This window comes from Mustelus asterias, chromosome 2 (assembly GCF_964213995.1).
Source record: "Mustelus asterias chromosome 2, sMusAst1.hap1.1, whole genome shotgun sequence".
Taxonomy (NCBI): Eukaryota; Metazoa; Chordata; class Chondrichthyes; order Carcharhiniformes; family Triakidae; genus Mustelus; species Mustelus asterias.
The window spans coordinates 144,870,392-144,885,250 of NC_135802.1; the positions used below are offsets into that span (position 1 = coordinate 144,870,392).

At 43.0% G+C, this 14,859-nt stretch overlaps 1 protein-coding gene across 1 annotated transcript in view; it reads right to left on the bottom strand.

Moving 5' to 3' along the window:
* The window catches only part of LOC144481149 (collagen alpha-6(VI) chain-like), a 148,721-nt gene that overhangs the window by 46,466 nt on the left and 87,396 nt on the right, over positions 1-14,859 (bottom strand). Inside the window, exons 20-26 of the mRNA XM_078200727.1 lie at positions 14,504-14,557; positions 12,923-12,985; positions 10,749-10,814; positions 8,816-8,869; positions 7,556-7,645; positions 5,346-5,408; positions 1,123-1,185 (exon numbers count right to left, since the gene is read on the bottom strand). Of these exons, the coding sequence (XP_078056853.1) occupies positions 1,123-1,185; positions 5,346-5,408; positions 7,556-7,645; positions 8,816-8,869; positions 10,749-10,814; positions 12,923-12,985; positions 14,504-14,557 (453 nt within the window). The remainder of the gene's footprint in view (positions 1-1,122; positions 1,186-5,345; positions 5,409-7,555; positions 7,646-8,815; positions 8,870-10,748; positions 10,815-12,922; positions 12,986-14,503; positions 14,558-14,859) is intronic.

The window sequence follows — 14,859 nt, forward strand, 5'->3', positions numbered from 1 at the left end:
CCAGTCTTCTGACCTGCCATCCACCTTTGCACAATTATATGTGCTTTTTCTTTAAGTCGAATACTATCTTTAACTCTTTTAGTCAACTGTGGTTTATTGGGTAGCACTCTTGCCTCTGAGTCAGAAGGCTATGGGTTCATGCCCCACTCCAGAAACTTGAGCACAAAATCTAGGCTGACAATCCAAGCAGTAATGAAGGAGGGCAGTCCCTGTTGAAGGTGCCCCATTTGCCTTCTCAGGTGTTAATGATCTCACACACTATTCAAAGAAGATGGTGTCTTGGCCAATATCCCTCAGCCAAGATGACTGAATCAGGTTATTGGCCATTTATATCAGTGCTCTTTCTGTGAGCTTGCTGGGTGCAAACTGGTTGCTGCAACTGTACTTCCTTGGTTGCAAAGTGCTTTGTGATATCCTGAGGCAGTGAAAGAAGCAAGTCTGTTCCTTCTTTTCTTTCTACAGCTGACCATTTAGCCTATCATTCAGCACTATGCAGCTTCGCACTCACACTCTCAGTCATACAGCCTCAAAGGAATTTCATAGAATCCTTACAACAGTGCAGAAGGAGACCATTCAGCCCATCAAGTCTGCACCGACTCTCCGACAACAATCCCACCATATCCCCATAACCCCACATATTTACTCTGCTAATCCCCATAACCTAAACATCTTTGAAAACTAAGAGGCAATTTAGCATGGCCAATCCACCTAACCGGCACGTACATCTTTGGATTGTGGGAGGAGACCAGAGCACTGGGAGAAACCCCACGCATACATGAAGAGAATGTGCAAACTCCACACAGGAGTCACTCAAAGCCAGAATTAAACCTGGGTCCCTGGCAGTGTGAGGCAGCAGTGCTATCCACTGTGCCACCCTGCTGCCCCAAGGAAAAAAATACTGGAACTAATCGACGAAAAGCAGAAGAAAATTCCTTGCCAGCCCTTGCTAGCAGCAAGTCCTCAGTAACTCACATATCCCCTAATGCCCAGCTATCCCACAACTAGCTCTCTTTAACTTGAAATGTCCCAGGAATTAGTCCTGGAGCTCTGTGAAGCATTACTGTGAGTCTAGAGCCATGGGATGATTCAGTAAATTGTTGCAACATTGAAACTCTTACTAACCGGAACTCCTGGTAATCCTTGTTCTCCTTTCACTCCTTTCAATCCAACAATTCCTGTAGAACCCTGTAAAATGTGGGGGGGAAAGAACTTAAGTTATTTAACATTAGAAATGGGGTCAAAATCCAACTCGCAGGCAATGGCTCCGATGGGGCAATTTTAACTTTTGGCAGCATTAGAAAATAGACAATGTCAAATCTTCACTCTCCCAATTTTTCTTGGATCCAAATTCATCCATTATCGTAAAAAATTTAAATTGCCTTCCACTGTATTCCTGGCTAAAAAGAAAAAGAAAATCGCTGACTGAAATATGTCAAGATCAGAAGAAACAAATGAGTTATAGAATCCATAGAATCCTACAGTGCAGAAGGAGGCCATTCAGCTCATCGAGTCTGCACCGACCACAATCCCACCCGGGCCCTAACTCCATAACCCCATACATTTACCCTAGCTAGTCCCCCTGACACTAAGGGGCAATTTAGCATGGTCAATGCACCTAACCCGCACATCTTAGGACTGTGGGAGGAAAGTGGAGCACCCGGAGGAAACCCTCACAGACACGGGGAGCACGTGCAAACTCTATACAGATAGTGATCCAAGCTGGGAATCGAACCCGGGTCCCTGACGCTGTGAGGCAGCAGTGCTAACCACTGTGCCCCTGTGCCACCCGTGATAAATGGAAGCTGCATTGAACATTTTCCATTGCCAATTTGGGTATTTTTATTTTATATTTATGGATGTTGTCAAGATTTTGATCAGGAAACAACTTGTCTTAATTTGCAGCTTTATAAACTAAATGGTACAATTGTAAATGGGTTGCAGGTACAGAGAGATAAATCATTGAAGGTGGCAGGACAAGTTCATAAAGCTGTTAAAAAACGTCATATGGAAACATCAACTTTATAAACAGAGGCATAGGGCCACATCTCCAGGCAACGCACCCTGCACCTCCCCACCACCACCCCCTCCCCCCACTCCCCCCCCCTCCACCGAGATCAGGAATGAAGGTGGACAGGATCTGAAAATATTTGCATGGGCCAATGTAGTCAGCTTCCCAACCCCATTCCCAGTGTTGGTCACTTTGGCCAAGCCAGGAGCGGGGCTGACAGGGTTGCCCACCCCAATGTGGCAGGCAACCAGTTAAGTTTGTTAAGAGCCTTGTTAAAGGTAGGAAATAGAGGCTGATAGGGATTTTCGTGTCAGCCTCCAGTTTCCCAATGCTGAAGGGGGAGGGGGGTGGGCAGACTTTAACTGCCTGGGGGCAGACACCCAGCAAGTTTCCATTGCTCCCAGCTGGTCAAGCAGTGTCCCTTACCTGCCTGAGTGCAGCTACATCTAAAGGCCAACCAACAAAGGGGTACCACCACATGCCCCCAACCCCTCAGTCCCCACCCATAATGGGGTCCTGACTGCCTTCTCTATTTTTAAATTGTATATTTTTTTTAATTGTCTAGGGCACCTTGAAGGGCTTTCGCAGTCACTTACCATGCATTGCAGCCAGCTGCTCTTCTCATGCTGGAAGGCCTCTGATTGACCATCCAGCTTCATGGCCCTGTCCTTCACCGTAAATTAGACAGGGAACCTGTCTCCATGTCAGTAAAGGGAGTGCCCCAGTCAAAATTCAAACAAGTGACTGTGACACAAAGGAACTCCGCACCAGAGATGGTTAAAGGAACCATCAACTGCTTCCAGGTTAGTTGCTGATTGATTCGTAAATGCCGCCACTGTGATTGAAAAGATTTCTAGAGTTCTTTAAAGTTGCTACAGTGTATAGGAAGTGATGTGACACTGCAGAAGCACTGAAGGACTTTGCCCTCAGTTTCGAGGCTTCTGCATAAACCTGTTGCTCTCAGACACGGGTGCCGTAGTGCGGCATCTTCTAGCATGACTGGGAAAATAAGCAGAGACTGTAGGCCAAGGCAAGGTCCTGAAAGACGGAAAGAAGGAGAAGGGCTCTGATCAGGACATATCCATCAGGGTATTCAGGGAGCAACTTCTCCATCTGAATCTCAGCAAGGGACAACATCCACTTCATGAAGGATGTTATCACTGAGGTTTGCCACTTGCCACAGACACAATTACAACCTCATTAGAGTGAGGCCACATTGCCAGTAGATTTGTTCGTAACCATGAACTTTTAGGATGGTGTGGTAGCACAGTGGTTAGCACTGCTGCCTCACAGCTCCAGGGGCCCAGATTCAATTTCCAGTTGGGTCACTGCCTGTGTGGAGTTTCCACATTCTCCCCGTGTCTGCGTGGGTTTCCTCCAGGCGTACCGGTTTCCTCCCACAGTCCAAAGATGTGCGAGTTTGGTTAATGGGCCATGCTAAATTGTCCCTTAGTGTTCCGGGATGCATAGGTTAGAGGAATTAGCTGGGTAAATATGTGGGGTTACCGGGATAGGGCCTGGGTGGGATTGTTGTCGGTGCAGACTCGATGGGCCGAATGGCCTCCTTCTGCACTGTAGGATTCTATGATTCTATGTGGCTGTCTCCTGTTAGGATGGAACTGGAAGTATTGGCAACAACTCAGTTTGCCATCTAGTGTTGTGTAAGGCAACTGCTCCACTGAAAGACAGCTGACTACATCTTACCAGAGAGCAGCAAACAGAGTGTGTGTGACGTCGCAAGGATTGCAGACTGCCCAGTGTGCCTTTGACTGTACACTCATCACTTTGTGGCCATTGCACCACAGGGCCCACTTGGTCCCAATGCAAAACCATCATGAAGTAAGCATGTCATTTTGAAGAATTATTCTTGTGTATTCCCTTTGCGCCTGCCTTCTACATGCTTTTGCCTGACCTACTGTTCCTACACGGTGCGATCCAATGGCTGCTGGAAGGCTGCTGACTGCAAATGGCCTTGGAGGATGGCCAGAAGGGCTGGCTTTGGGCTGTAACCCTCTTGGCAAGAGGGCTGCGGCCTGGGCTGGCTGGCTGACAGACAGCAGTAAGAACACTGGCAGGGTGACAAGGCTGGAAAGATGAATACTATCACTGGGAGAGAGGTCAGTATGTTCCTGCACCAGAAAGCCACTTCCCCTTCACTGGGCCAGTGCCTTAGAAAATAGTAAAGTGTTGAAGGACAGATTGCTGGACTGCTAGGACACATGTAATCCCCTCAGCTGTGATGGTAGCACTCTGGCCTTGTATGACAGCGAGCTGATCTTGCAAATCAGAAGGCTGAGCATTCATTATAGCATCCAGATGTTGAGTGGTTTTTGCTTTTTGTTTATTCATTCATGGGATGTGGGTGTTGCTGGTGAGACCAGCATTTATGGTGGCAGTCCTTGGACATCTGAACGGAGAAAGGGACAAAGGTAAGGTTGGCATGAGGGAAGCAAGGAAAGCAAGAGGCGCATGCTTACAATATCTCCAATTTGTAAATCAGAAAAGATAACCTTCCTTAGATAAAGAGGTCAAAACTGCGCACGATATTCCAGGTGTGGTCTCACTAAGGCCCTGTATAACTGCAGCAAGACATCCCCACTCCTGTACTTGAATCCACTCGCTATGAGGGCCAACATACCATTTGCCTTTTTCATCACCTGCTTTGTCTGCATGCTTACTTTCGGCGACTGGTGTACAAGGACACTCAGGTCTCATTGCGCATTCCCCTCTCTCAATCTATAGCCATTCGGAAAATAATCTGCCTTCCTGTTTTTGCTACCAAAGTGGATAATCTCACATTTATCCACATTCTATGCATCTGCCATGCATTCGCCCACTCACTCATGTTGTCCAAATCACACTGAAGCATCTCTGCATCATCATCAGAGCTCACCCTCCCACCCAGCTTTGTGTCATCTGCAAATTTGAAGGTACTACATTTAGTTCCCTCATCTAAATCATTAAGATACTTTGTGAATAGCTGGGGTCTTAGCACTGGTCCCCAGATTAAAGATTTTAAAATTTGTTATAGGAACTACGAAAATTCTTTAAACATCAAAAATTGAAATTTTTGTAGCCATGCCAGTTCTAGACTTCTTCCCATACTCAACCGATCGGCTTATAGCAAGGACCATACCAACAAACAAAGCAAAATAGGACTCAAATGTAGGAGGACTGCTTCCTGACCAGCTCTCATTAATCTTCATTAGCTGAAAGAACTCCTCACGCAGATTTAAAATCATAAGTGATTTGCTCAATTCATGCAAAATCAGACCAAACAGGTAGAAAGAGTTACCATAAGATACAGTGAAACCCCATCATAAATACTGGAATTCACCTGTGGACCGGGGATTCCAGGAGGCCCAATGGATCCTGGGTAGCCAGGCTGCCCTCGGACACCCTGTAGGAGGAAGATTTTAATATTAATGCAAGAATAAAATATTGCTTTAAATGCAATCGAACACCTTCCTACACAGTCGCGCAAGTATGTTTCTTGTCAGCTATGCTGATTAATTTAGAGAAAATAGTGAGTTAAAATCGGACTGACAACAGTCACTGGAGGGTGGATCCCATGACTTGCCTGGCTTAGAAGAGGGACAATTGTAAGGGCAACTTGTACAACGTTATCTCACTGCTACGTTAGGAATTGAAGTTAAGAGCAATTATTGCATTAACCTACATCAAAAAACTCAATTCTGCCATGTTATCCTTAACCAGCTTTGTGTGAGAAATTAGTAACATTCCCAATATGTAAGCAGCATAGTTAAAATATCATCATGTCCTACCATAAAGATAACATTTGAAGCTGAGCAGACATGGGCCGGAATTATACCGCCTCGCCCACCCCAAGGCTTGCAGAACGGCATTTTCCGTTGGCCTCGGGTGGGATCTTACGAGCCTTGGGCGGGCGAGGTCGTAAAATACCAGTGATGGTGTCAATTTCTTTATTTATAGTGATTATAGTGGGAGTGATTCTGGATTTGAGCCCTCTACCTGAGCAATTGATTACAGGCTATTGGTATTATTGTCTATTATAAAGTAAACAAAGTCAATGGGTGTAGTATAAGGATCTAGCACATATAGGATTAACGTGGGGTAAATACAGTACCACCCACACCATGATGTAAAGCAACACATGACCTGCAACCAGGGTCAGTCTAGTGTTGGACAGAGCTGTGTGTACCAACAAGCATGGAAACAGTTCCTAACTGTTACCATTTACTATATATTTGTAAATAGTTCTGAACAGTTAATAATGACTTACAGTTAACCTGTGTATAACTCCATAGACTTCATCAGTCCCACTAAACTCTAATCAACATGAAGGCAGCTTGTGGACTACGTAAGTGCAGATCTGAACTTGGTGGATTAATTTGGACAGCCAGAGTACTTCCTTGGAGAGGTAAGGTACCTCTTTGGATATGGTCCTGGGAGGTCAGGTGCCATTAACTGGAGGTCAGCTGCCCTTTGGAATGGTTAGCAGTAAGCATAAAGATGTGTAAAAAGTGCATAAACTCATTAATGTCAAGCTTGTTGGAACTGTCAAAAGGTCAGTCAAAATTGTCGGAAGCACCTGTCAAAGGGGCCTGTCAAGCTGTCAAGGCATTGAAAGCTCTGCTCTTTAAATCTTTGAAAAAATTGTTTCCTGTGCTAAAATAAATAATTGCTTACTATTTCATGCTGTCTGTTGACATAGGCTTGAGGATTTCCATTAGCACAGCATGACTGATTTCACAACCATCCATTATCACAGTGGGGTGCCTGCAATCTCACAGTTTGATTGACAGCTACTAGTGCTAATAGACAATTTGATGCGGGAGTATGAATTCCAATGCTTGATGCTATAAGAGTTTATGCATGTGAATGAATTGTTTGATGTTATAAGGCTCTATTTAGTTGAAAGAATGTAAATATAGTAAATGGGCTTTTATGAATGGTAGTGTTTTTTTCAAGTGAAGTCTGAAATTGACACTCAGAACTTTATTTTATAGAATGTTATTTTATTTCTTATCTGCATGGGTTCTGAGATCTGCCATGGTGGATACTGGGTGAGTTGGCAGGATATGTGTAAGGGCAACAGGTGGTGGGTGAGGGGCATGGGTTAGCACTAAGTTTGCATAAGGGTTATAAAGAGCCATGGAGCAGCTGGAGAGACATAGTTGGCATAGGGTTATAAAGGGCCATGTGGATCAGGTGGCATGGTGAGGGGTTGAGGGGGATGAGGGGTTGACCGGTGTTTCATGTTTTAATCTTCATTTTTAAACTTTGGACACAGTGCTGATGCCCCGCGACACACCTTCCCCCAGTCTACCCAGCATTCTCCTCAATCCTTCCTGGGTCACCTGCCCCGACTACTAATCTGAAAATCCAACGTCTGGGCAGCTAATTTTAAAGTTTGGGGTCAAGGAGCCAGAAATAGAGTGAAGATTTGGACCATGATATTAGCAACAGTCGTCCACCATCTTGGATCTAGACCAAACTTCAGATGACAAACCTTCTCATGCACCTTATTCAAAATTCTTCAGCTAAAATAAGCAATCAACTCACCGTTTTACCAATAAGTCCTCTCCGCCCAGTTCGCCCCTTGAAGAAAGTAAAAGTAGATTTGTTTTTAGCTAGTAACCAATTTCTAATAGTCTGAGTAATCACATATTGGAAATGAATGAATAATAAAAATGCTCCAATACAGCAGTTTATCAAAACTCAGAAGCATAACGTATCCCCGACCTGTCCAATTTGAAGACAACTGTATCTTTCCTCTTAATTATCTATCCTATTAGTCATCTCATTACATCCATTTTTTAAAAAAATGACATTTAGGACCATCTTGCAATTATAAAGAACATTAAACAGGTGTAAGTCTGTTGCATAATCATCATAGAATCCCTGCAATGCAGAAGGAGGCCATTTGGCACATCGAGCCTGCACTGACAACAATCCCACCCAGGTCCTATTCCCTATGCATATAAACCATGTATTTACTCTGCTAATCCCTCTGACACTAAGGGACAATTTAGCATGGCCAATCAACCTAACCCGCACATCTTTGGAGTGTGGGAGGAAACCGGAGCACCCAGAGGAAACCCATACGGACACAGGGAGAATGTGCAAACTCCACACAGACAGTCACCCAAGGCTGGAATTGAACCCGGGTCCCTGACGCTGTGAGGCAGCGGTGCTAATCACTGTGTCACCGTGCCGCACCACTCAGGGTCTTGTCATTTTAGCATTTTACTGCCAACACTGCCCTGGCCAATTAAGATCACTGTTCAAGTAGTTCCTGTAAGGAAGTGGGCCAGACCAAATGTTCACATCAATTTGAGGCTAATTTGAGCTGTTATTATTTTTGGAAGTTTTCCAAATAGAAAGCAGCAAAGATTCTCAATAACTCAACAATATCTCTGAGTTATCTCAAAGTTCAAGGACAAATAAGGAAATGTCTGAGCTTCTTGGTCTTGTTGCAGAGTTCTTAGAGAGAAGTTTGTTATATTTCTACTTTATTCTACTGTAATGAATAGTCCATCTCCAGCTAGCCAAGCTCACAGGCATCCAATCTCTCAGATCACTGAACCTATTTATGAATCTCTTGTGGAAATCAAGAACTGACAATCGGAACTAGCCCTGGACCCAACATAGTCAAACTCATTACAGGCGCACAAGGTATAATGGTTCTAGTGTTTAGCTCAGATGAAAAGCAGCATTTGAAAGATTACGCAGACGCAAGTATAAATGTGGATTAGTGAGGAAGAAAATAAAGGGGTTGATGCGCAGTTAGTGCAGCTGGTTGAATACAGAAGGTAACCTCACATTTTTTCCAATATTACCACGCAGGCCCGGCGTACCACTTATTCCAAGGTCACCCTGTGGATGGAAAAGTACAAAAAGATTTCAGTGTTATTCAAGCTTTTTTGCTGACGCTGCAGTTCCCATTAGTCTCATTATAATTGCAGCCTATTTCAAAAGGGACCAAAGTTTCATGCAAAGGCATTTCCTCTGTCGATGCAGTACACAAACCTAATTTGACTAATTTTGGCAACCTCTTTTTTGTTATTTTCTCTTCCTGGTATCAGAGTTGGTCATCGCAATATATTCTTCCTCCGGCTGGGGAAACCGAACAAACAAACTCTGCCGTCCATGATAAGAGCTTGCTAACCTGGAGACAAGGATGGAGAGTGAGGGTGGGAGGGGGTGTTGATGCGGCAGTAGTGGTGATGCTGCGATTAGCTCAGTTGGTTAGGTGGCTAGTGTGTGAATCAGATTAATGCCATAAGCATAGGGTATGATCCCAATTCTAACTGGGGTACTCTTGGGCCTCACCCTGTGCATAGTAAAAACAATCACAAAGCTTTGCTGTGGTGCGACAAATAATCACCTAGCGTGTGCCTTTGTTCATGGAATAAAGAAGACAATGAGGCTTTTATTCCCTTGCGTAGACAAGATTCTGGAATGATCTAATAGAGATGTTTATGATAATTAAAGGATTTGATAGGCTAGATAAGGAGAAAGCTTATCCTCTGATGGGACAGTCCACAGCAAGAAGACAAAATCTTAAAATCAGTGCAAAGCCATCCAGTGTTGATGTCGGGAAACACATCTTCACACAATGGCCGAAACTCTACCACGTTGCCACAGAATCGGAGCGGGTGAGGGTCCAACAATGGAAATCTCTGCTGACCTCGGGCAAGAATTTCCGGTCTCGCTTGAGCGAGGCCATAAAATCCCACCCAAAGTGGCGTGGAAATCTGGAATGCTAACCCACAGGAAAATATTGAGATTAGGCCAATTAAACATTTCAAAATTGAAATTGCTATTTTTTTTGTTGTGTATATGTATTAGAGAGTAATGTGCAAAGTTGTTCAAATTGGACTAAGACACAGATCTGCCCTAAATGAATGACAGAACAGGCCTATGTGGCTGAATGGCCTACTCCTGTTCCTATATCCTTAAATCAATTGATGCAATATGAAGGGCGAGAAGATTTCTACTAAACATGTGATCTTCTACATTTCTCTCATTTCCCAAAGGAAAGATTCAAACAGGGATGGAATTTTGGGGGCACTTTACGAGACAAAGATGCCATAACATCACAGCCCCAATTCTCCAATACATGGTTATCTCTTATGAGGCTGTATACTAGCAACAGAACCTGGCAAAATTACCACCATGATACTTAAAACTGACAAAAGGAAAGAAAGACCTTGCAAGTATGTTCATAATGTCAGGATGTCCCAGATGTAATTAGCAGCCCATTGAATACTTTTTTTTAAAGTGCCGTCACTGCTATAATGTAGGAAATGCAGCAGTCAATTTGCACACATAAAGCTTCCACAAACAGAAATAAGATAATGAGCGGGATTCTCCAGCAGTTTACATCAGCAGGATTCTCCTGTCCCGCTGCGGTGAATGGAGATTTGGCTGAGCGCCAAATCCTCCGTCCTCGCTGGCAACGACAATGGGACGTGAATGGCCAGACAATTCCGGCCAATGACTGAATAATCTGTTTTATTAATGTTGACTGAGTGGTAAGTACTGAGCAGGACACTGGGGAAATCTCCCGTGCTATTCCTCAGAACAGCATGAAAGGACCTTCACCTGAGAGGGTCAACAGGGCCTTGGTTTAGCATCGCCCCTGAGGGACAGCGAGTGGCTAAAAGAAACTGCAAGGAGTGAAGGGATTACAACTGTCAAAAACACAAACAAAATACTTTACACATCAAGATATTGATTGTAAAGAGCTTACCTGTGCACCTGGGTATCCTTTTTCACCTTGATATCCTCTAACATAATTATCTATACCAGGGACACCCTGCAATAAAGAACAGGTACAATTAATACAAAATCCACTAAAGATATTTCCAAATTTGCTTCACAAAATCTTGGGTGGAATTTGCTGAACAATGTTTCAGATTTCAGAAGAAAATGGCTTTTGTCATCACCCAATTTTCACGATTTAAAGAAAACATCGACCTAAAACTGATCATTATCAAACTGGGCAAGAACAAAACACGGAAAAGCTGATTTTAACTCCTTCTGATGTAAATGGGGCAATAGCCGCCAAAAAGGACATCGGTCATATTCTGTCCTGTTTACATTGACTCTCTTCCATCTTGAGTTGGGTCATGAGATGGGTGACTGGCTTGCCTTGTTCTAGGAAGCCACTTACAAAATGCAAATTGGGTTCCTGCATGAAACATGGATAGGGTCCTGATAGCAGGCTCCATCCAGTTGTACTCTGGGTAGTGAACAGCATGAACAAAGAACAGTACAGCACAGGAACAGGCCCTTCGACCCACCAAGCCTGCACTGATTAAGTTGTCCTATCTAGACCAACTGCCCGTATCCCTCTATACCCTGCCTGTTCATGTGTCTGTCCAGGTAAGTCTTGAATGTTGCAAACGTGTCTGTCTCAAATACCTCACTTGGCAATGCATTCCAGGCCCCCACCACCCACTGTGTAAAAAATATTCCCCGCACATCTCGACTGAACCTTTTCACCCCTTACCTTGAACTTGTGCCCCCTTGTGATTGTCATTTCTGCCCTGGAAAAAAACTTCCAACTGTTCACCTTATCTACACCCCTCATAATTTTATAAACATCTATCAGGTTACCCCTCAGCCTCTGTCTTTCCACGGAGAACAATCCCAGTTCACTCAATCTCTCTTCATAGCCAAGCAATGGTAATGGAACTATCCAAGGCCTTTCAGTAAACAGCTGCTTCGTGCTCCTATAAAAAAGCTCTGATCTGCTATCAATTGGCCCATACCTACTTATCTACCACACCGCCCCTAAGATTGCCTTCCACACTCCATCATCCCCACCTCCCCCCAGGCTTCAGCACAGAAGCCGGCTGACTTCCCACCCTCCTGCACCCTTTGCAGCAGCTCCCCTGCATTGTGCCGCCCCATAGAAGCACCTCATACGAGTGAGAAAGAGCAGGCATTCTCCTTGTTTGTAATTGAAATGAGGCCCCTCTGCATGTTACTGGGAAGAACATGGCTACTGCTCAGCAGTATGGTGAAGTATTGCCTTCATGGATCAGAACCCCAAGGGCGGAATTTTCCCATCCCGCTCGCCATAGGATTGTAGCGGGTGGGACAGGACCATTGAAAAGGTCCGTTGACCTCGGGTGGGATTTGCCAGTCTTGGGGCAAGCACGGCCGGAAAATCCCACCACAAGTTACATTAGGAAGCCAGACTAGACTCCAACTATTATTTTATTTTGGCAAAAATGTGAGGAAAAGATACTTCCTTCCAGGAATGATTCCTCTGAAAAAGTAGAGATCTTTTATAGTGAAACAAACTTTATTTAATAACTCAGCTTATATAACTCTAAAAAATGAAGCAAATTAACTATTAACAGTTGAGTAATATTTAGAAATGAGAAGGAAACCACTTTAGTTTCTAACTTATCATTTTTTCAGTTCCAAATAAGTAACATTCCTCTTACAGATTTAAAATACACTTTAAATACAGTTAGCAACCATAAATATACTTGCTATAATGAGTGTAGAGAGGCTTGAAGTTTTCAGAGAGAAATAGAATTCCAGAAGCCTGCAAAATCCTTCTAACTTCAACCAGGTTTCAGCTGCAAACTAAACTGCTTTCTGCAAAAGCTTGTTGCTTTCTGAACATAAACCATTACATCACATAATCCTATCAATCACTCTGATCAGAAATCCCAGGGGAATTTAAATAAACAGAAGACCATTAACTCTACTTAACATAACCACTTGCAAGGCTAAAATATCCTGCTCTCCCAGCATCTGAATTGCATTCCCTCCAAACATACTGGCATCCTGTAGCATAAAGCTGAATTTTTAAACATTCCCCCTTGGCACAAAAAATATATACATATATCCCATATCAAAACCACTACTATCGTCGCAGGAATGTAATTATGCTTTTCCACTTACAGGGTCTCCTGGTATACCAGGATCTCCACGTTCACCTCTGTATCCAGGTGGGCCTTTACTTCCCTGAGGAGTTAATGTGACAGGTTAAAGTGAGATGGGTCATTTAAAACTGTGGTGCTATAAGTCATATTCAATAATTCAGCATTACCAAATATTAAATGAGGGAGATTTGGAAATTATTGGAAACGGATACCTAAATGGGTCTTTAAGTATGTTGTTGGTGTCCTTATTATTATGACAAAATGAACAAAAATATATATCTATTATTGGTCAACACTTGAGATTGGAGTGCTGGTCCCAACATATTCAGAACTTTGAAATGGCAATGAAGTTGATAAAGCTGTTAAGAAGGCATAAAGCTGTACAAAGAAAGGTGTAAAAGTGAAAACACAAACAATTGACAGTAAATCTTTATAAATAACTGCTCAGCTCTCAGTTGGAGCATTGTGTCCAATTCCAAACAACCCACTCAGAGGACTTAGACAGGATGAAAAGGAGATTGATCAGAATGGTGCCAGGAATAAGGGACTTCAGAGGAGAGAACATGGGTGTAACCTTCTCTGCTTCAAGGAGGACAAGGGGAGATTTAATAGAAATGTTAAAAATAAAGGGAAGTAGAGTAAGGGAAAACTCTTTCAACTGGCAGGAGGGTCAGTAACCAGAGTGTAAAGAATTAAGATAATTGACAAAAGGACAAGAAGAGGGAGCAGAAGCTTTTTTTAGCATCCAAGTATTTGTTATGATTTGGAATTCACTGCCTGAAAGCAGATTAGCGACTTTCAAAGAGGAATAGGATATGTACCTGGAAAGCAAGAAAATGAAGTGCTATGGAGAAAGAATGAGGGACTAGAACTTATTGAATAACTCTTATCAAACAGCTGGCAAAGGCATGATGGGCTGAATAGCCTCCTCCTGTGATGTATGATTCTATTATTGTGGCTGGGAACCATTCAGCCCATCATTCCTGTGCTGCAGCAGTTGAACCTCAGGACAACTCGCTTCAATTTGGTTTTGCGGCTCTTTCCTTCTACTTTTTATCTTCGAGTGGTTACCAACTTGCGACTGAAATGTTGAAACAAAAGCAGAAAATGCTGGAACACCTCGGCAGGTCTGACAGCACCTGTGGAGAGAGAATAGAGCCAACATTTCGAGTCAAGAGTTCTGACAAAGGGTTATCCTGATTTGAAATGTTGGCTCTATTCTTTCTCCACAGATGCCGTCAGACCTGCCGAGATTTTCCAGCATTTTCTGATTTTTGTTTCAGATTCCAGCACCTGCAGCATTTTGCTTTTCACCGAAATGTTGTGGTCATCTCTGCTTCCACAAGCACTCACAGTAATGCAGTCAGTATTCTAAATTCAAATCAATTTTATATCAGGAACAGGGGAATACAGAGCTGGAAAGTCAGAAGGATTTTGAATAGGTTGTGCATTGGCTGTTTGTTTATCATAATTAAAGGGTGAAATAATATTCAAATTCTATGCCTGACATTGCTTAATTACAGACTGTGTGATTTTTATTATGTGCAGCGCATACAATTAAAAATCAACAATATTTAATTCAAAAAAGATTTTTTTTTACAGTATTTCCATAATCCCCTTTTTCTCCAGCGACTCCAGGAATTCCAGGATTTCCCTGTAAGAAGACAACATTTAAGATTCATTTGTCAAGTACTATTTAATGTACAAGCAAATAAAAGAAAAATCAAAGTGAAAAAAAAGGCTTGCATTTATATAATACCTTTCACAACCTTAGAATCTCACCTAGCACTTTACAGCAAATAAATTACTTTTGAAATGAAGTCACTGTTGTAATGTAAGAAATTTGGAAGCCAACTTCCGCACAGCAAGATCCCACAAATAATAATGTCTTCACAACAGGTTAACATGTTTCTTGTGATATTCTTTGAGGGATAAATATTCACGAGGGAGTATTTC